The sequence below is a fragment of the Cydia fagiglandana genome, chromosome 5, assembly GCF_963556715.1.
Source record: "Cydia fagiglandana chromosome 5, ilCydFagi1.1, whole genome shotgun sequence".
Lineage (NCBI taxonomy): Eukaryota > Metazoa > Arthropoda > Insecta > Lepidoptera > Tortricidae > Cydia > Cydia fagiglandana.
This window is the reverse complement of record NC_085936.1, coordinates 8,321,758-8,343,353: the sequence shown is the minus strand read 5'-3', so window position 1 is coordinate 8,343,353 and position 21,596 is coordinate 8,321,758. Positions and strand designations below refer to the sequence as shown.

Below are 21,596 nucleotides of genomic sequence, written 5' to 3'. Positions count from 1 at the left end.
CACGTACCTATATCATTATCACGCGTATGTTTTACACGAGTCGTGTATTTTTACTACCCGTATGTTTTCATGTATCTTTGATTTTTTCGCCTTGTATCCGTCTGACTGTCGTTTTCGTCACATAAGTTTACATAGTCTTTCATGTTGATATCATGTTTCACATACATCGTTGCTTTATGCATGGAGTAAATAAGTATAATTTCCACAGTGTTGACGAATTTGTAGTTACATTCATTTAAAATATGCCACAAAACTGTTTCTAATAAACTGTAAGCCATTTTTCTTAGTTTCTCAAATAATAAAATTGCCATAAGCAACCATATACATACCTACTTCGTCTTTGACTTGGCGGCAGAGGCAGCACGTTATTTAAAATCAATTCTGCTTACGCTGCCAATTCCAACACCTACGATTACAATTAATATTGATTTCATTATTTCGTCGGAACTCAAAATAAACTCATATTAAAGTCAAAAAATCAACAACGCACCATAAATCCAATAAAACAGAATGAATATTTTTCAACTTTACCTCCATAACAATTTAAAAAATATAACTACGCGTGTTTGAGTAGACCTTTTTACCGGTAACGTTTAGATGAAATATTTTAAATGTTTTTATTTGTGTAGTTAAATTTATAATTTAAAATTATAAAATTATAGAATGTATTATTTATTAAGTTCATGTTGATTTTATACAAATAAAACTGCAAATTATAGCAAACATTGCTTTTTTTTTTATAGGCGTAGTGGCAGAGTGTCATTACGACCCATAAAGCAAATATTGCCTCTAGTTTTTTTTAATGGATGAATGCCACGATGCTGTGTCACAAATATCTGTGAAATGAAAATTAAAAAAGAGGACTTTGCCGGCCTAGGCCTGCAAGATGTGTATGAAATTCCATTAACGACCTTTTGTCCTAGCCGCACCTGAAACGTCATACTTCGCAGCCTATTATAAGGAACATAACATCAATATTTCATTGCATGTTTGAGAAAAATAATTTATAGCTCAGACATATAACAGTAGGTAATACGAACGAACTGTGTTCATAATAAATAAGTAGTTAACATACGGAAAACTTACTTGTAAACATCCTGCAGTTTCAATATAATTTCTTTTAGATTTTTACCAACAGTTTCATCGGAATCTTTAGTGTCAGAAAAAATCTTTGATATACGAAGATTAAGGATATCGAGCTGCCCACATAAGTGAAGCATAAATATCGGGATCATCGGATCGAACCCTACATACATCGAGGCTGCATAAATATCGAAGAATAATGCCAAACCGAATAGCATAGTAAAAATAATATGAACGTTCTTATAATCTTCTAAGATCCATGGGTAAGTAAGTTCGAACATTGCCACATATTGAAATTCGCCGGCCATGTATGATTTTCCCATGAGCATCAACGCTTTCAAAGGGAAAATAGCGCTCGTAGAACAAACAGAAATGAACCAATACTGACATACTTTGACTCCTCGCTTAGAATAGTGAAGCACGATACGTTGTTCCTCTTCACAGAACTCCTTAGCCAATTCGTAATCATTATCAACTATGCGAATAAGTTCTATAACGGTATCCTGGTATCGTAACAAAATCGAGTATTTGTAGGTAATCGTGAAAGCTACTATAGCCATTATAGCATTTTTGCTAGCATCAGCAAATAATCCACATTGTATATCGTGGAAAAGAATAGAATACAATAAAAATATGAAACAGGATAGGGATAAAAGCGAAATTCCAATAAATTGAGTGCGCCAGAACTTGTCTCGGGCGATACACGGATGTGAGCGATTCAGACGCATTGCTGTTGTAGCAATCCAAAAAATCTTATCGTAATTCATATCTTCGTCTAGAATTTTGGACATTTTATCTGTTGGTGTAAACCACTACTCGAGAAAACTTGAAGTTAACAGTCCGATGTTCTTTTGTAACAAACGGTGAAGAGTTTACCTGAGAACAGGACGCGTGCGGGTGACATTAATTGATCAGCTTGTGAGTTGTAGACACGGGAAAATCGTTACATTTAGATTACCGTTTAAAAAAAAAACCGTGACTATCGTTACCGTTCCGAAAAAATCTGTGACATAAATGTCGTAACCGTACCTTTCGGGCACTGCAAGTGTTTTTAACTAAGTAATATACTGTGGCCCTAGTTTCGGGACCACACAGTGTATATGTATGTATGTATGTTATTTTTCTTATTTTCGTTATATATAGGCACTAGTGGACGCAGGATCCTCACGCGGTACTATACAGCCACGAACGCATTGTGTCGTCACTAGGATGCTGCTTAAAACATCTGACACAGATGAAAAGGCCTATTATTATTATTAGGCTCTTGTGATTTTCCGTACTTGCTTCTTAATACATACATATAATAATATGTTCCTGTCAAATATCTTGAACAACATGATGCAAAATTGTTAGATGCTGGTCCACACGATCTAAGCGGAGTTCGCCAAATTGTTAAATTAGGTTACCTTCCTCGTAATTGTTGACAATAATTTTATTTACAGTTTATTTAACCAATAGTTATTAGGCATTGCGATATGTAGTAAGTAAGATTTTCGCACTTTGTATTTTAAATCTGTTATGTATTAATAGGTACATTCTCAAATCTGAAATGTACTAAGATTTTTTAAAACGATGTTTTTTCGTGTCGTCACGTTTTGACGGCACACCGCTGTGATTTTTTCATCGTACTCTTGACGTTAATCATCACCCACCTCATGTAAGTTGTCATGTAAGCGTTGTAACAGAAACATGGTTTGCCACAAAATCAAGCGGCTGTTTAATTGCCTTTACATTTTCTTAAGCGTTCGATGAAAACATAAAATATATGTTAATTAAGTAGTTTGTAATAATAATAGTAGTTGCATCTGAACATATAACTTGTCATCTACGTAGTTTACTCGTGACGTCAGTAATCATTACGTTACATAACGGTTACATGTGTACTCCGTGTTTTAATACCCGATATATTTATTAACTCCACTCTCGTTCAAAAAACATCTGCGTTTTAGTGTGAATAGTGCGAGAGGAGCGAAGTTATAAATACTTTATGATGGCGCTGGCAAACCAAAATTTAAACTGCTAAAGAATTCATGGATTTTTAAGTGATGTTTTGTGTAAGTATTATGTTATAAAGTGCTTTATTTATTCAATAGTATTGGCTAAAAATATGTTTTGTTTTTTAACTGTAGAAGCGTGGATTAATACTTTTTTCGTTAAAGCTTCACCCTAAGCCCAAGCTGCGTTCATGAGATTAAATATGGAGTACGCTTCTCGGCACATCTGAAAAATATAAAAATAATGTTTTTTTTTTGCTATGACTATATTTTAAATTTAGGCTATTGATATTACTGATTAATATTCAAAACACACTACTGATTACCTCTTCTGAGAGCTCTGTCCCACTGACGTCCAGTTTAAGGTGACAGTCCATTTCTAACGACAGCTGCACCTCTGTTCATTTTACTATGGAAATTGACAATGACAGCGACGCGTTCAGTAGGTACCGGTAGTGCAGCTGCGGTTAGAAATGGAATGTTACCATTATTGCGGAGTACGGTTTTCTGCAGGATCCCATTTCCAGTAGTATGCGTGCAGTATCCGCAAACAGAATCCTCGTGTGAACGTTACTTTATTAGCTCATATACTACTAAAAACTTAAAAAGGGATCCCGCAGAATATCTTCTTGCATAAAACTGGACGTCAGTAATGTGGGAAAAAGCTCAAAGATAATACTCGATAAGTTACCTGGGCAAAGGTGTCGAGACAGATGGCGCAGAAGACGGTGCTAATGACGATCGGCTTGAGGGCGCGTGTCAGCATGAACAGGATGGTGCGCATCACGCGCGTGTCCGAGTGCTTCTCCCAGCCGCAAGAATATATCGCCAGACGGAAGTTTTCGCCCTGCACGAGTTAAATAGGTGACGCTTTGTACGTTTGTCGTGCGCGTAAAAGACTACCTAGGATAATTCGCCACTATGGCCACCTGTTAGTAACTGGCTACCTGTTAGTAACTGGCCACCCTAAACTAAAAATTAAATCTAATCTAATGAAATAAACAGAATTCATTTTAGTACAAGGTGGCTAGTTATTAAAGGCTGCCCAGCTATGGAAACCTTATACATACTAAAATGAATTCTGTTTATAGGTGACATTTTTAGTTTAGGATGGCCAGTTATTGGCCCGTGGCCAGTTACTGGCGAATTACCCCATCTCCCCTCATTTAACAACCTCTTACAAACCTGTGTTAATTTTAGTCTGTTTCAAACAAACAGAAATGTCACGACAGAAATCATTTATAGACTGGACATCAAATCGTCGGATGACAAGCAAAAGTCACTAACTAACACTATTGAAATTATTGGACAATAAACCGTGTTACAAGTGTAATAAAGTGCATTGTTACTTTAATTTTTTGATAGTACTTAGTGACTTTTGCTTGTCACCCGACGAAATATACCACTACTATCAGTAGGCAGATGGGCTAACCGAAACTCTATTTGCGAGTTGCTGTAATTAACTATTTAAGAAGTGTATTAAATGTATAAATAATAAATTACACAGCTAAGAAAAACGAATAGATAAGTTGAGTTCAGTTCGGTTTGTAAATATATTGGTGAATACGCGTTTTGCTTACTTTACTCTCAAGTACCTTTAGTAAAAAATGAAACAATAAATTATTAAAATTAAAATAAGAATACACGCATACCGTCTCCATTAAGAGATCGCTATAATAACAAGGTATGTAGAAGTGTAATATCACGGCACTAAAGAATCCAATGAATTCTATATTAATTTCTCCGTTTCGAAGAGACTGAAACAAAATAAATATTTACTGAGTTAGAGGACTTATCTATTCTGTCCTATCCTCGTGTAACGATATCTCTTATATAAAAAAATAAGAAAAAAAACCTACGTGTAAAATGAGAGCCAAGTTCAATACTAAATACATATAATACGTCGTTGTTGACTTCGCCGGAAAAAGAATTGAGATTCATATGGGTGTCAAGTTCTAGTTCCCTTTTGAACTTGGCTATCACGCGCGTAACTTGATGCTATCACGTGCTCATTTTTGCCCTTTCTTACCTCGGTAATTTGAAACGCAGTCAGAGGAAGTAGAAAAGTTGTAGTTTTCATCATGAATTCGTACAACACTGTGAAGTTGGTTTTAATAATGTCAATGAATCTGAAAGACAAAAATATATTTCATCCAAACGTCAACCACTAAAGGTAGAGAATAAAATAAATCGTTTTATACCTACTTGTAAATATCTTGAAGTTGTAAAATAATTCGTCTTAAGTTTTCTCGCCTAGTTTCTGCGGAGTCCTCTGTATTGGAGAACAATTTCGATATGCGCAGGTTAAGGATATCCAACTGCCCGCACAAATGAAGCATAAATATCGGGACAATCGGATCGAATCCTACATACATCGAAGTCGCATAAATATCAAAGAAGAGTGTTAAACCGAATAACATTACGAAAACGACATGAACATTTTTATAATCATTCAGAATCCAAGGGTATGTCATTTCGAACAACGGCACTAGTTGGAATTCACCCGCTAAATAAGACTTTCCCATAAGCACAAACGCTTTGAGCGGGAAAATAGCGCTCGTCGAACAAGCAGAAACGAACCAGTACTGGGTAACTTTTACCCCTCTCTTAGCGTACTTATAAACGATGCGTTGCTCTTCTTCACAGAACCCCTTGGCCAGTTCGTAATCCTCATCCACAATGCGAATAAGATCGACAATAGACTCCTGATATCTCAAAATAATCAAGTACTTGTACGTAATCGTGATAGCAACTATTGACATTATTGCACTTTTGCTAGCATCAGCATATGCACCACACGGTATGTCGTGGAAAAATGTTGAATACATCAAGAACGAAGAACAGAAAAACGATAAAATTGATATAGCAGTAAATTGAGTGCGCCATTTCTTATCCCGCGGGATGAAAGGATGGGATCGATTCAGACGCATTGCTGTTGTGGCAATCCAAAAGATATTATCGAATTTCATGTTCTGATCAAGTATTTTTGACATTTTTATTTTTTTATTTACGAAACCTGAGGTGGATGAGCTGACTGTATGATGACGAAGCCTGCGCTGTGGATCTGAAGGTACCTATGCTGTTATTATTATGTTGTTTTTTTTTGGTCATTTTTTTTTTATGAATGCGTGTAGACCGCTAGTTCCTTAAACTAGTTAAAGGCAATAGTCCTGAGTTCTTTTATGACAAATGGTGAAAATATTGGGTGAGAATTTGCGCGTGCGGGTGACGTTAAGTGGCCGGCTTGTGACAAGAGGTAGGGAGTCTCATGTTTGTCATAAAGACAACGATGGTCTTTTCTTATTCTATTTGTCTTAGTCACGTTACTTATTAGTTAAGTTAAATTTTTTTACAAGTAGGCGTTTAATATAAAGAAAACAATAATTTCTATTGTATTCTAAAAATCGTTAATTGTAATTTTCAAAAATCTACGTTAGTAATATTAAAACCAAGCTATTTTGGTATGTTATTCCTGTAAATCTCTTTCTTTTCGTCTTATATATTTCAGTATCGCTCAATTTTTTTTAACTGATTAGTTTTTTTAGCCATATCAGCCATAAGACGTCCACTGCTGACATAGGCCTCCCTCTTGTGAGTAGTATACATTTATTTATTATGCAATTAATGCGGTAGTATAAATTGTCAAAAGTATTGATTGTATGCGTAATTAGAAGCCTAAGGTCGGAAGTTTTAGGGCTAAATAGACTTGCACCAATATTTTAAATAAAATACTTATACACCAATCAAATTGTAGTTAATTACCTTGATAAGCGTTTTGACTTTTATGTTTATTTAAGAGCTTAAGTAATTGCGTAAATTCAAAGTAATCTCAATATTACATCTGGCATACACGAGTGTATGTAAAGATAACAAAAAAACCGCCTGTAAATTGTCAATGCTACAATTTAAGTAATAACAGATAAATGCGGCGTGGGCATAAAAGTATTGTGCTTCATTATAATACAGTTTACGTTTACGAAAGAACAAAAGCGAAAAAATATTAAGAATAATTTCATTCTAAATCTCCTATGCTTTAGGCCAAACTCCCATAAGAAGGTAGAGAATGCAATAGTTTGTGCAAATTATAGCACGACATGACTTGTAAACCAGATTACCTGACATTAGTAGAGACGGGAGCTGACAAAATAATGGCCGCTGCGTCATTCATCAACTATTCGGATTGATTCGAAGTTTCTACGCGACTTGTCATCAATCAGTAACAAACATCAAATCACGTCGCCTTGCCTGTAATTTAACACAAAGGGACGCATAATTGAAGTAGAGCCAGCATTCTACGTGTCTTAATCTAATTCAATCTTATTTAGATTAAGTTTGATTAGGTATCAGTTCATCGTACATCTAGTGTGTTTCAGGACTTTCAGGTTAGTGAAGTGGGTAAGTATCTATCAATAAGCACAATTTCAATCTAATACCAACACGTAAAACTTTTGCTCTGAGAACTAACCTTCATTGTCATTGATAATGTCCATTAGGAACGCAAAATAAAAAAAGTAGTCGAATTTTTGGATTAAAGTTACGAAATTTAGTCAATGTACCTATATGGATGATTTGATATGCAGGTACTAAGTATTAATGAATCGTAGGTGACTACGTAGCGTAGGAGGCATTAGATCCTGTGGTATGGGTGGCGCCAATTCTGATAACTCGTCGTTAGCCAGCGACCGAGATAATATTCTCCAAGCTCATAGCTGCCAGTCGCTAGAGTGATTCTCGCTTTGGCGCTTGAACCGGTAACATTGAGTAGGAAGGCTTACTGCGTGTTAAGTTAAGAATGTCGAAAGTGTTGAAGTAAGAACTTGGAGCAGAATAAAAGTAATTAATTGTACCCAGGACTTTGATTTGAAGGACTTTGAAATATTATAATTGAGTACTTATAATATTTTGATAAAATATATGAGCTACCTCGTAGCCAGACGTGTCGCATTTGCTATATGTAACCTTACACTTAAACTTCTACATATTAGCCTGTATGTATATATTCAAGTGTACCACATGTTTCAATAGATAAGCCTATTTTCCCTTCAGTTAATATCACCATAAGCCCCAAGAAATACTAACAGGTCCTTTGTTGGGCTTTTAAAAATCTCTTTAGTGCTAAATGCTCAATTTTAACGGAAAACTCGGGTTCATTTTGTATTCCGCCGGGGGCGCGCGGGCCGCCGACGGTACGCAAAGACCGCTGGCATATTCTGCATAACTAATCTAATGGCAACACTAATCTATCTGTAAACATAATGTTGTTTCATTGGACGAAATATTACACATATTTGTTGAATGACAGCGCTATGAAGAGGACAAATGGATGGTTCTGACTACTTGGGCTGTAAGTATTTGTGAAACAAAAACTAAACCAAGCGCGACAAGCGTCTCTAAAAGTAATCTGTACTTTGAGAATGCTAATCAAAAGCGTGTCTTGACCTGCACAATAAGAATTCTAATAAATATCAACTGTTCTATCATTTATAAAATTGTTTCTTTTAAAAGGTTAGCGTCGAATATTGAATTCAAAGCATCAGTTTGTATTTGCTATGTGTATTCGTAAATTTCTTGATAAATTGTTCAAAACACTACTACTTCATAATATAATTTTCAAGAACATTTAAATATATTGTAAACAGTGTATACTAAGACAAAAGTACCTACTAAAGCCGTTGCTATTTAACATGTTATTTCCATAGGGATTTCCGAGACAGCAGTCGATACGAACTGTGTCAACATTTCCGAGTCTATTTAGGCAAGCATCAGATAATTTTTAGGGTTCCGTACCCGAAGGGTAAAAACGGGACCATATCATTAAGACTCCGCTGTCCGTCCGTCTGTCCGTCTGTCTGTCTGTACCAGGCTGTATCTCATGAACAGTTGAAATTTTCACAGCTGATGATGTTGCCGATATAACAACAAATACTAAAAACACAATAAAATAAATATTTAAGTGGGGCTCCCATACAACAATCGTGATTTTTTTGCCGTTTTCTGCGTAATGTTACGGAACCCTTCGTGCGCGAGTCCGACTCGCTCTTGGCTGGTTTTTTTACTTAATCTTTGTTCATCTGTATTCCAAGTCCGCTCCAAAGAACCGAAGCTTTCCTGAATTCCTTATTCCATTCTCAACATCTGTTTTCATTTTCCTTGAGTCGATTTTATGATAAATACTCGTAGCAAGAGCGGTGAGCATTCAATTAAAACAGAATCTGCGGGCCAAGTTGATTTTAGTTATAAATAATACTAAACATTCAGTACCAATGTTGTGCAGTTCAGTATCATCTTGTGTATTATACAGGCTCTCATTACTGACTAAAAAGCAAAAAAAAATAAAAAAAATAAAAAAATAAAAAGGTAATAGCTGACCTTAATGAGTCTTTGCAACGGCAGCCACTCAGAACAATATCTAATTATTATGTACGTAGTACGTAGATACTTTTTTCATCATACCTTGTTTTTGCTTCTTTTATTAATTTTGTGTAAACATAAAACTATGTTCTGGTAATGTCAGTATGAGGGTATTTGTTACAAATTATTCATATAGTAACACAACTAACACACCCACCATCAAACAGCTCCAACGCACCATTTCTCCTTTTAATTTTAAATAAAATCAAAACATAAAAACGCTTTCAATATGCATAACAATCAAAATACTGTCCGTCTTATTTCATTACGAGTATCCAAGTCCAATTTGAGGGATTTCGCGCATTTGCTCCTATACTGTAACTTTTCATTAAGTACTTATATTAAACTTAAGTAAATATGGAGTCGTTATAAGATCCTATTAGTACGGTATCCCTATTAATAATAAGAGGGTCATTGTCCCCATCGCGGTGTGATTCTGGATTCAGGGAACGACGCCACATGTAGGTAATAATAATTAGTGAAACATTGCGTCCTTTGCGCCGCGCCGGTTCCACTTTTCTAAAAACTACGCTGTTTAACAAATCAGTATTTAGAGTTCCGTAACCGGAGGGTGTCGACCGAAATTCCGTTTGGTATAGTCAGCCAAGAAAGTGGTTTACCACTTTTTGACTCTAATATCTGATTGATAGAGTCGAAAAGTGGTAAACCACTTTCTTGGCTGACTGTACTAACCCTTAGCTGTCCGACTGTCCGTTCGTTCATCTATCAGAATATTCATTTGTATAGACATATACTTACGCCATGAACAGCAACAGGTTACTAGTTATACGAGCAGTAGATTGTTAACTAGGGGGTGGAAAGACATTTAATCTACTCTAGATAGTTTGACGCTTGAACGCAGTGAGAGCGCCAACACCCAACAGTCCGAGACTGAAATGGTGTCTTTCACCCGAGTTAAACGTTCATTTCATTTCGAATACGAGGAAAGTAAAGTACATGTGTATTGTGTAGGTACCTATTATAAAAAACATGACTACATAAGTAGGCATATGAAGCGTGCGGCTTTTGAACACGTCAGATGTGTACCTACCAATGGGCTATAAGTAAACATAAGAAACGCATGGTCTTTCAAGTACGTCATACATCTCATGTTTCGTCGGAATCCTATTCAAATTCAAACTGAGAACTTCTAAATGAACACGTAAAGCTTTGTGAGTTGTCGAGTGGAACGCACCGTACCCACGTGAAGCGAGTATCCACGTCACGCGCCGCGGCGGAGTGCTCGTTAGAATCAGCATTATTTCACCCACTACCCCCTACTTACCCTAACCCCCCGCGTGACGAGACATTGCTCGAATCGCGTAATGCTCTGTAACACTGTATAACAACAATTGTAACCAGGCACCGTCATATTAGGGGCGTCATTATGTTGAAAGCTGACGTTCTCCAGATTTTGGAATCGTGTTATGTTAAACTCGCGTAAAAAGTTGGCGACTGTTTTAATCCGTTTACAGTCCTTGAAGCAAATTTTATAACTCACATGTAAGTAAAATTTATCACTTATAGAAGGCAAATCCAAAAGTCCGTGACAAAATTCATTTTGGCAAGCAATCATCGTATGCTATTCAATCTCAATAAATACGTCACTAAGTAATAAATATGTACTCACGAAAATATCACCGGAAAACATCAGATCAGACTGATTATTTACCAAGAAATGTATACCTACGTAGTATACGTATTCTTTTTCACAAAAATCTAAGAATATTTTCGTCTCAAATCTATTTACATACGAATAAGATACTGTCATTTGCAAACTCTGGGTTCGGATTGCCAGTTTTAGATAGTCTCATATTTTCGCATAGATACGCCAATAAAATAACATAAATCTTTTGAGGATTCGTTGTAAAATACTTTGAGCTAGAAATAGCAAATTTATAATAATATGTAAATTGTCTCTTTGGAGATTTTAAGTTAGCTTAGAGGTTTATTTCTACAGATATTTTGAAAATGATGTGTAAGCACGTACCTACTTCGTTACTTGAGAATGGCTCAACTATATACTACACTATATACTATATACTATGGCTGATTCTTTAAGTCTTTATTCTTTACAAAATAATTTGAATAATGCTTAGTATACCACGTCCGTACTCGTACATTAAAAAATATGAAAAACACAAAATAGCAATAACGCCAGCCCCATTATACGAGGTTACAATACAGGAATTCTCAACTAGCCTAAGAGGTATAGGTGCATGAAATCAGAACGGTAGTGAAAGCAGGCATGACCGAAGTGTTGCTAGGTGAATTGATGGAAGTGTAACATCCGGCTGTGATCTATGAGCCCCGCCTCAGTCTAAACATTGCGAATTAATTGAATTCGTGATACGAACGCTTCTCCGCAATCAATTTAACAAGCGAGCTAATTAATTTGGTGAAGTCTACGCCGATCCTGATATTGACGGCCGTTTTCAATACAATCGTCAGCGGTAATAGCTGCTAATCTAAGTAAATTGTAAATTGAAACAACAAAGAAAAGGAGCGTACTTTCACCTTCATTTTAAGGAACATCAAAGGCTTATAAATATTAAAGAAGTTAAAGGTATCAGAATCAGGCATCACAGAATAAACGATAGCTAAAATACAAAAGGGAAATTTGTCCCTCGGTGGGCTCCCTTGTACTTAATTCTACAAAATTCTAACGTACGAGTCTTATTTAAGTCCCATCTGTACTGGCTTGACGTAGTAAGTAATTATACGCTCTCGTTTCTTCATACTTCCAATCAGAGGTCTGTATAAGTAGTATAGTCCTGACAATATGCCTACTTACTACTTACTATAATCAACAATAAATTACAATTTTAAATTTCTATCTCCTAACCATCGTTAAAATACCTAATTTGTTTAATATCATAATTTAGATTTAAGACTATTGCTGGGTCCATATGTAACTTACTATTACTATAACAATCATGGATGTAATAAATAAACTATGATTATGAAACAAGCAGATGGCATTGAAAAATATCTAATTGACAATTAACACACCTATCAAAATAACTGCGCAAATATTGCTCCACCTTTCATACAAACTGGCGTGACAAGTGGCACACGTGTGTCATCACGACCGCTGACGTGAATCATCAATACAATGGCCGATTATAATCATCAGCCGGCTATGACGGCCGTAATTTACCGCTCGCCGGCAGTGCCTTGTTGAGTTCTATAACAGATCGGATAATTACAACCATATCCAATTATAAGTCCGATCGAGGTATTACATATTGTTGTTTGGCAGCTCATGAAACTGCAACCTCTTGACATAGATGTCATTATGGCGAAAGCCACAGCTATTACTGTCTAAAATAAAAATAAAAATACTATTTCCAAAAATCTGCTACAAAATCTTGTAACACAACGTCATAGTAGGATTCAAATTTTGAATCTTAAAGCGTTATGTAGAAGTGCAAAATTTTACAGTTCATGAGTGAAATCATCACAACATTAACAATAGTAGCGTCGGCAACGATAGCCAACATGCAGACTTAATATATTTTCCTACATTTTGTTTAGGTGACATACCTATAATAAATTACTAGACAAATATCGGTTACGGTCTAGAAATGACATAAATCATTTTTATAATTTTCTTTATTCAGTCGCATAATTCAAAAGTAATTTTATGTTGATTATTTTAATATTAAAAACAAGTAATAACCACATGCCGGCATCCAATTACTGCGGATTTTCATGATTAAAGAAAATCCGCTTGCATCACTGAAATTAACATTCAATTACTTTTTATTTATGTCGAGATTTTATGAGTAAATTTACCGACACCAATTAATTGTTACTACAACAGCTTGTACTTAATTTAAGTTACAGAAAAAAATGGAAGGGAAAATCTACGTTGGAAATATGTAAAATTAATGAATTTACTAGTACCTACATATATATATTGCAAAACGGGGTGATATAAGAATTTCTTCAGGCATTTCTATAGACAAGAGATTTTTGTTAGACAAAAATTCACAGCAATGTAAGTATTTACATGAATAGTTCGACTAAATAAAGAATTGAACTAATTTTACGATCATTTTATACTTACAAAGAAACCCAATTTTTTCCTAAGGTCGCTCCAGGTATATTCTAGGCATGTCACACGCAACAATAACCAACACTTCTCTGATTGCATTTTTAAGCGATTGTCAAGGTCGTATCAAAACAAGATCTAAACCTTAACATACTAATAAAGTCAGAATCAGCGTCCTAGTTAAATTAGCACTTCCTTCTTCCTCGCGTTATCCCGGCATTTTGCCACGGCTCATGGGAGCCTGGGGTCCGCTTGACAACTAATCCCATGATTTGACGTAGTCACTAGTTTTTACGAAAGCGACTGCCATCTGACCTTCCAACCCAGAGGGGAAACTAGGCCTTATTGGGATTAGTCCGGTTTCCTCACGATGTTTTCCTTCACCGAAAAGCGACTGGCAAATATCAAATGATATTTCGTACATAAGTTCCGAAAAACTCATTGGTACGAGCCGGGGTTTGAACCCGCGACCTCCGGATTGAAAGTCGCACGCTCTTACCGCTAGGCCACCAGCGCTTTTTCAATTAGTTCAATTAGCACTTAACAGACTAAATATATTAATTGACCGCATTTGTAAAAAAAAACCGTTGTGTAAGTAAAATTGGATCTATGTAAATCAGTTGACTATATCGGCTAGTCCCCATAAAACCTTGAAGATGAAGTATTCCAGTTATTCCATTTATTTTACGACTCGGCTCGTACACGTACAGCCAACCCTTGCTAGGAACGTGCGTCAAAATATATTTTGGTTTATAGCCTATTCTTTCTCAACGGCTGGTCGCTGCTTAAACTTGTCGGTTGTTTGTCATGCACAAATAGGCAGTTATTTATATTAATATATGGTAGATAGCTAAAAGTTTGCGAGAGGCAATTACCAGTCATAAGGATCGGTTGCACTAAACCATGTCTGTCGTTTCTGTCACAGATAAAACGTTCGCTAAATGTTTTTGTATTGGTAGTTTCATAGTTCATTGATGAGTGACATTGATCAGTGCAATTAGCACTAAATGTCAGTTTTTATCACATAAAATAGTTTCAGAATTTTTTATTCTTACTTTAATAATACGAAACGTCTTAATCGGATAATTAAAAAGTACTTAACTTTAAGCTTTAAATTACAAATAAAAGAAATAAAGCATTATGTATGGAATTTTCCGTAGAAAGTAAAGAGAGAAGAGAGTGAAAGAGAAGCATCGATAATGAGTTTATTTATATTAAACTCTCTGCCTGTCATTAAATTTTTCACTCTAGAATCCGATGGTTGGTAATATTATTAAATAAATATTAATTAAAATCCCCCATTAACTGTAATCTTCGCGCTAGTGGCCGGTGGAGAGAAGATGAGAAAAACAATAAGATTTACACACAAACACGTTGCGAATAATTCTTTCATCTATAAACGTGAACAGAAAATGCTTTCCCAATAGCGAAGCTAACATATTGTGTTCCATATTAAACACTGGCCTTTGTACCCGTACAAAGCATACGTAGTATATTTATTAGGTCGTGGGGAGTACAAATTAGTTTTATTTGAGTAGAAGTAAAGTGCACTCGGCAGACGTCCACCGAGGCCTTGGAGTCCGCTTTTCGAAATTGGATTGTAGCTCCAGGCTGGGTAAGGAGTGTTGCCGTCGCTTACAACTCCGTTTGTAACTACGTTCCTAGCAATCCTGTGTGTTTGACTTAGTAACAAAACAATTTGCCAAAGCTGGTAACTGAGCTAGTGGAACAAAACAAACAGCTAATTGTACGGAGCTAAACCTACATGTTATATAGGTAGTTTAGGTTGTAATCAGTTATGGATTTTGGATTAGAATGGCAGTATTAGCATCTCTTGACTTAATAGGGACAATACCAATCGAGTAAAATTAAATCATTCACTGAAGTAGAACAGCACACGGAACAGTTGATTTGCAAATCCATTTCGGGATCTTACTTAAATAAATCGAATCGAATCTTTGCATACAATTATGTAGAATTGGTTTATTTTAAGCTTCGGTGCGGTTGATGCCTTACTATTCACTGCTAATAGCATAGTTTCAGTCGCGCATTGGCATGTTTGGAGTTAGCGTCGTCAGTTGTGAACAAAAGCCATTAAAATGTCAAAGGTCTAAGTTTAGTTTTAGTTCCGCTTCGACTAATTTCCCAAATGACTAAAGTCACTGCCGCAGTTACTTAATTACTACAACTATCAATTGGTTAGTTCGTTCGTTATTCAAAATCTCTGTAGGGCAGATGGAAGGTTAAAAAATCTATGCATATTGTTGTGTTCAATACGCAAAAGTTTAAAAAGGTTATAAATTATAGTTATGTTGCTCTCCGTGCACTACGAATACTACGATGCACTTCGTAGACTGAAGCATACCAGAATGACAAGGGCCCATGTTTTAAAAGAAGAAATTAAAATCAGAATAAGGCTCAAGGTATTACAAATCAAGAACAAGAAAATATTTGATTCGCAGTTATATTCATACATTCCCGAGATTCGTTATTTACTACTCTCAATAAACTCATTTGCTTTAACTATACCAAGAAAATTGTAGGTAAGCTATATGTATACATAGGAAAGCTACAAGATCTAATAATGATCACTAAATTAGCTTTGATTACAAGGTGAAAGTGTTGCGAAGGTAAATCGTTCGAACATGTAAACTCGAAGTAATTTGCAAGCGGGCGCGGCCGGCACACCTCGGAAACGTTACCAACAAGAGGTGTTCAACTTTTAATTAGTTCCCTAACTTTCAAAAAAGCATTAAGGTTTCCGGCAGACTACAGTTCAGCCGCGTGTTTTTTATTCGCAATCAAAGAGAATTCTTCACCAACTCGCCCTCACAGTTAGGTAATCGCTGTTTTACTTTTCCACTCCGACCAGCAAGAAATAGCTGGAATACTTGGTTATTGCATCGGCGAAAGACTGGGAAAAATTCGAATAAAACAAACGACGAATATGTAAAATAGACATTCTAAAAATGTGAGAATTGGAAGAAAATTTTGTGGAAATATTCAGTCAGCAGCTGTTGCGTCAGGTTTGGGGAATTTCGTTTCAGTAAGTTGGCGGTCACGTGTGCCGAGGTGGGACTCGTACAATCTTTACTTCGATTTAAAATTCTGCCTTTCATTTTAAACATTAATATGATAACTTGCATTCTTTGATTTAAGGACTCTTTTTGTAAAATAATATACCTATCCTGTTGAATTGAACTGTTTTTTTTTATATTAAAGGTGGTACCTGCCTCTTTAGCATAATACAGAAAATAGTAACGAGCAGATATATTGTATATAGTAATATACAATTTAGATTGCCGAGCTGTTGCCTGTAGACACAAGAAAGTAACTTGCGCAGTGAAATAACAATGTATCAACTATTTTACAAACCAACTGCCAAGGTAGCACTTTTGTAGTAAGTGCTTTTATTGTAACAAGGTAACATTTCAGTATCAGAAGCAACAAACCATTTTTATCATAACATAGATGGTGGGTACATTTAAGTACATTATAAATGAACTTTCTTTTTCCCAAAGCCGAACTGTCAAACGGATTTATACACAATCTATGACCGGCTCGATCCGTTCACGTCGATATAATTCAGCTGTAATCCCGTGTCCACGCCGTGAAATATGTCCTACTTTCCTTCTCTGATCGCAGTTTTCCTGTCTGCTTACTGTACGTCGGAGGGTTAATCCTGAAGGAAACGGCCGGCAAACCGCCTGCGGATTTCTAACGCTATAAGTACTAAATTAAATTTAATACAGCATAATTACGCATTTTTTTTTAATGCAAAATGTTAACATTGTTAATGTTATAAATCATAATATCAATTAAGAAATATTCCATAATGATCACTTGAACTTTATATGAACAGTGTACAATCAAATTTTAGTAAAATTTGTGAGATCGCTAGCGTCATCGTTATTTTTTGCAAATGTGGCCAAAATTCTTTTGTTTTCCATGAGAGCCTTTTTGTTGTCAACAAAAAGTTTGATATACAAGGTGTCCAGAAAGGGTATCGGCTATTTATTTTAGCGCCATATTCGAAACGGGGCCACGAAAGGGAGCGGGGTAGGGGTTCGTGGCGTGCGCCATTTAGTGGAGTTTTAGCCACGATGGAACAGTACTCGGGGACGCATCGCGCATTTTGCGTACGAGCGTATTATCGTAACGGTGATTCAATAGTGACTGCTCAACGTCTGTATCGTGCGGAATATCATACACGCCACGCGCCAAGTGACGATAGCATTAGGAAACGGATCAGGATGTTCGAGAATACAGGTGCGACGATTAAAATTCAAAACTGTATTCTCGAACATCCTGATCCATTTCGTCACTTGGCGCGTGGCGTGTACGATATTCTGCACGATACAGACGTTGAGCAGTCACTATTGAATCACCGTTACGATAATACGCTCGTACGCAAAATGCGCGATGCGTCCCCGAGTACTTCCATCGTGGCTAAAACTCCACTAAATGGCGCACGCCACGAACCCCTCTCCGCTCCCTTTCGTGGCCCCGTTTCGAATATGGCGCTAAAACAAATACCCGATACCCTTTCTGGACACCTTGTATAACTTTATTGACCTGACATAGTCTTCCTCCAATAAAAAAGCCTCTAAATAGAAAGAAAAAGTCTAGTTAAAAGAAAATTTACTTAAAAGTGACATTCGAATGGCAAATGCAGCTGAATTGCTGTTTCAGCATTATTGGTACGGCCTTGACACGGGCGCTGTCACTGTCAATTTTCTGGATAAAATAAGTGACGGATTGAATGTTCTAACTGCGGCAGTACCCAAAGTAGACACCCCTATAAAGGACGTGGAACCGGTAATGGGACATAAAACCACAAATCCTCTAAAATAATGCGGCTACGAACGGTTTCATGATATCCGCTTGACAATTCGATATTATATTTTATGATCAGAGATTAACTTTAGGTAGAGTAAAACCACCATTCGTAACCAATCTCCTGGGTATTAAATAGGTATATTTGCATAAAATTAAATTTATTCTCATTATGCCGTGCCCTCGCATTAAATTAATTATTTAATAAGTTCGACAATCATATTGACTTTATTATATTATGTGCGTATATAAATAAATAATGTATATGTAATTATAAATGTATATTTTCGCCAATTATTTTCAGAGTGCGTTAATTTTATGAGCTGTTACTTCAGCAAGAGAAAAACAGCGTTCCATATCAAAATAGCTATTAGAGAGATTTATTACCATAATATACAGAACGACAGCGATAATGCCCTGCAGCTCCGTGCAAATCGGCATTTTATACGAAAAGATACGAGGAAGTAACGAGCAGTAGTTAGGCGCTGTATCAACTGTGAATTGATATATAGTTCGTTTTTTTAGCATTAGAAAGAACTCCGCAGAAGCAAGCGTGCAGTTTTTATCAGGCTCGTTAATTGTTAATAATTATTGAATTATCTAATGTAGCATGGTCAATACATATAATTTACTTCAAATTTTTACCGCTAAAAGTGCCAGATTTAGAACCACAAGCGAACTTCTGCGAAGTTCTTTCTAATGCTAAAAAAACGGACTATAGGTAGGTAAGGTAGCTACACATACACATCTTAAACGAAGTCCTCCGCCGCGCCTGTCTGTTTGTGTGTTTGTTTGTTCGCGATATACTCAAAAAAATGAATCTATCTATAAAGTGATTCTTGAGGAAAGGTTTAGCTGTATAATTTGTTTACCCTAGTAGCCTAGTACTAGGGGCGGACCGCTAGTATTTATATTAGTTACCAAGAAATAATGTTATGAATAATAATTATCACTTTGTGTTTGCTTAAAAACACTTTCTTGATATTTTACTGAAATACTCGCAGGCATTTAATCTATTAACAGGCCTATTAAGTTTTAGTAATTAAAACTTTTAGTTAATTATAAGACGTTTTTGGTTAAAGAAATGTCACTTTTGACACTGACTGATCACAATCATATCAGAAACAGATCTTATAAAGATAACTCGAATTAGGTTGTGAGTCTTTCACGGATACGTTGTATACCTATTGTACAGTCAGCAGCAGAAGTTGCTAAGCGGGCGAGGTGTTCAAAATTACCTTGACACGCTCTTATTCTCTTAACAATAAAGTCGCGTCAAGATCATTTTGACCACCTGGCCCGCTTAGCAACTTCTGCTGCTGACTGTATCTAGACACGCGGCAGCGTGTCAAGCCAAGTTCAAGCAAAGGAACTGGCTAGCCAGCGCCGAGTGTAATATTACACGAACCACTTGGTGCCACTTTTGACCCTTCTATAACTCAAAACATCTTTGACGTAAACACATAAAACTACGTGTGTTTAATTATATCCATAAGGATATCTAGAAGCCCAAATTTCATGAAGCTAGCTCAAACGGTTATAAAGATATGAAGGTCAAAAAGTCGTAAATTTTAAGACTGACTTATGACTTATAGTACCTAAACCTAACCTACTTCCAGATGACCTAGAAGGATGAAATTTGGAATCCAGCTTGGTTATTGTGTGTAACCGTAGGAAAAAATCTAAAAATAAAATAAGGTTAAAAAATAGGGGGGGTCCCCATACAAAAAAACCATTTTTTATTGGGACTGACATATAAGTACCTAAACCTAACCTACTTCCAGATGACCTAGAAGGATGAAATTTGGAATCCAGCTCGGTTATTGTGTGTAACCGTAGGAAAAAATCTAAAAATAAAATAAAGTTTAAAAATAGGGGGGGTCCCCATACAAAAAAAACCATTTTTTATTGGGACTGACATATAAGTACCTAAACCTAACCTACTTCCAGATGACCTAGAAGGATGAAATTTGGAATCCAGCTCGGTTATTGTGTGTAACCGTAGGAAAAAATCTAAAAATAAAATAAAGTTTAAAAATAGGGGGGGTCCCCATACAAAAAAAACATTTTTTATTGGGACTGACATATATGTAAGTACCTAAACCTAACCTACTTCCAGATGACCTAGAAGGATGAAATTTGGAATCCAGCTCGGTTATTGTGTGTAAGCGTAGAAAAAAATCTAAAAATAAAAAAAAGTAAAAAAATAGGGGGGGTCCCCATACAAAAAAATATTTTTTATTGTAGCGTTGGAACCGTTACAAGCAGATATTTGAAACTACCCCAATATATGTATTATTACATTTGCTATATTAAAATAAAGTTTAGTCAAAAAATAAGTGGTGTCCCCATACAAAAAAACTTGTAATACGCTCTAAACAACCGGCCAACGGTGTGTCGTTGGCGGCACGCGGCACCACATAATTATACAAAGAACAGAAGTAAAAACCATACAGCGGAAACACAAGAAAAAACATTAAATCTCAATATCTGCCTAGTTTTCTTTACAAAAAGTATTGATATCCCACCAAAAACATAAATGTAAAAAAGGAGAGCCAAGTTCAATACAAAAATTATGCTTGGCTGTGGGGCTCGCCGCAAAAAGAATGGAGATCTAAATGAGTGCCACTGCCAAGTTCTATGCAAAATCCAAATATGTATTTATAGGAACAAAATAACATTATAAACAAGTATTAAACTCTATTTCTTTGCTTTATTGGATACCTATAACAATTGCTGTTATTTAAAAAAATGTGAGATCTTAAAGTAGGTTAGATTTGGCTTGGCCAGGTTTTATCAGAATTACAATATATATAAAATGATTGATGTAATGAAAACTGGCCAAGTCAAATCTAACCTACTTTAAGATCTCACATTTTTTTAAATAACAGCAATTGTTATAGGTATCCAATAAAGCAAAGAAATAGAGTTTAATACTTGTTTATAATGTTATTTTGTTCCTATAAATACATATTTGGATTTTGCATAGAACTTGGCAGTGGCACTCATTTAGATCTCCATTCTTTTTGCGGCGAGCCCCACAGCCAAGCATAATTTTTGTATTGAACTTGGCTCTCCTTTTTTACATTTATGTTTTTGGTGGGATATAAATTACAATACCTATCACAAAGATAAAAAAAATACTTTATAATTTCTTTATACGTAGGAATTTGAATTTTATTTGTGTCTAAGTTAAACCAATATTGCGGTCCCAG

The 21,596-nt window shown here is 35.8% G+C and overlaps 2 protein-coding genes across 3 annotated transcripts in view; both read right to left on the bottom strand.

The window, feature by feature from the left end:
* The window catches only part of LOC134664396 (odorant receptor 2a-like), a 188,491-nt gene extending 185,263 nt beyond the window's left edge, over positions 1-3,228 (bottom strand). The window contains exon 1 of the mRNA XM_063521018.1: positions 1,087-3,228. Coding sequence (XP_063377088.1) covers positions 1,087-1,874 — 788 coding nt within the window. The 5' untranslated portion in view covers positions 1,875-3,228. The remainder of the gene's footprint in view (positions 1-1,086) is intronic.
* LOC134664397 (odorant receptor 2a-like) lies at positions 3,193-6,233 on the bottom strand. Of its 2 annotated transcripts, XM_063521019.1 has the most exons (5): positions 5,283-6,232; positions 5,107-5,206; positions 4,730-4,834; positions 3,769-3,924; positions 3,193-3,303 (listed from the first exon to the last, which is right to left on the bottom strand). In XM_063521019.1, exons 1-5 carry the CDS (start codon positions 6,068-6,070, stop codon positions 3,250-3,252), a joined length of 1,203 nt encoding a protein of 400 aa, XP_063377089.1. In that variant the 5' UTR covers positions 6,071-6,232; the 3' UTR covers positions 3,193-3,249. The 2 variants fall into 2 exon arrangements, with proteins under 2 accessions (XP_063377089.1, XP_063377090.1); XM_063521020.1 differs by lacking the exon at positions 4,730-4,834 and having other exon boundaries at positions 5,283-6,233.
* Positions 6,234-21,596: the final 15,363 nt, after the last annotated feature.

Coding starts and splice junctions, on each gene's coding strand:
- LOC134664397 (XM_063521019.1), bottom strand. CDS start 6,070: ATGTCAAAAATACTTGATCAGAACATGAAATTCGATAATATCTTTTGG. Junction 5,207..5,282: donor CAACTTCAAGATATTTACAA/GTAGGTATAAAA, acceptor TTTGTCTTTCAG/ATTCATTGACATTATTAAAA. Junction 3,925..4,729: donor GCGATCTCTTAATGGAGACG/GTATGCGTGTAT, acceptor TAACTCGTGCAG/GGCGAAAACTTCCGTCTGGC.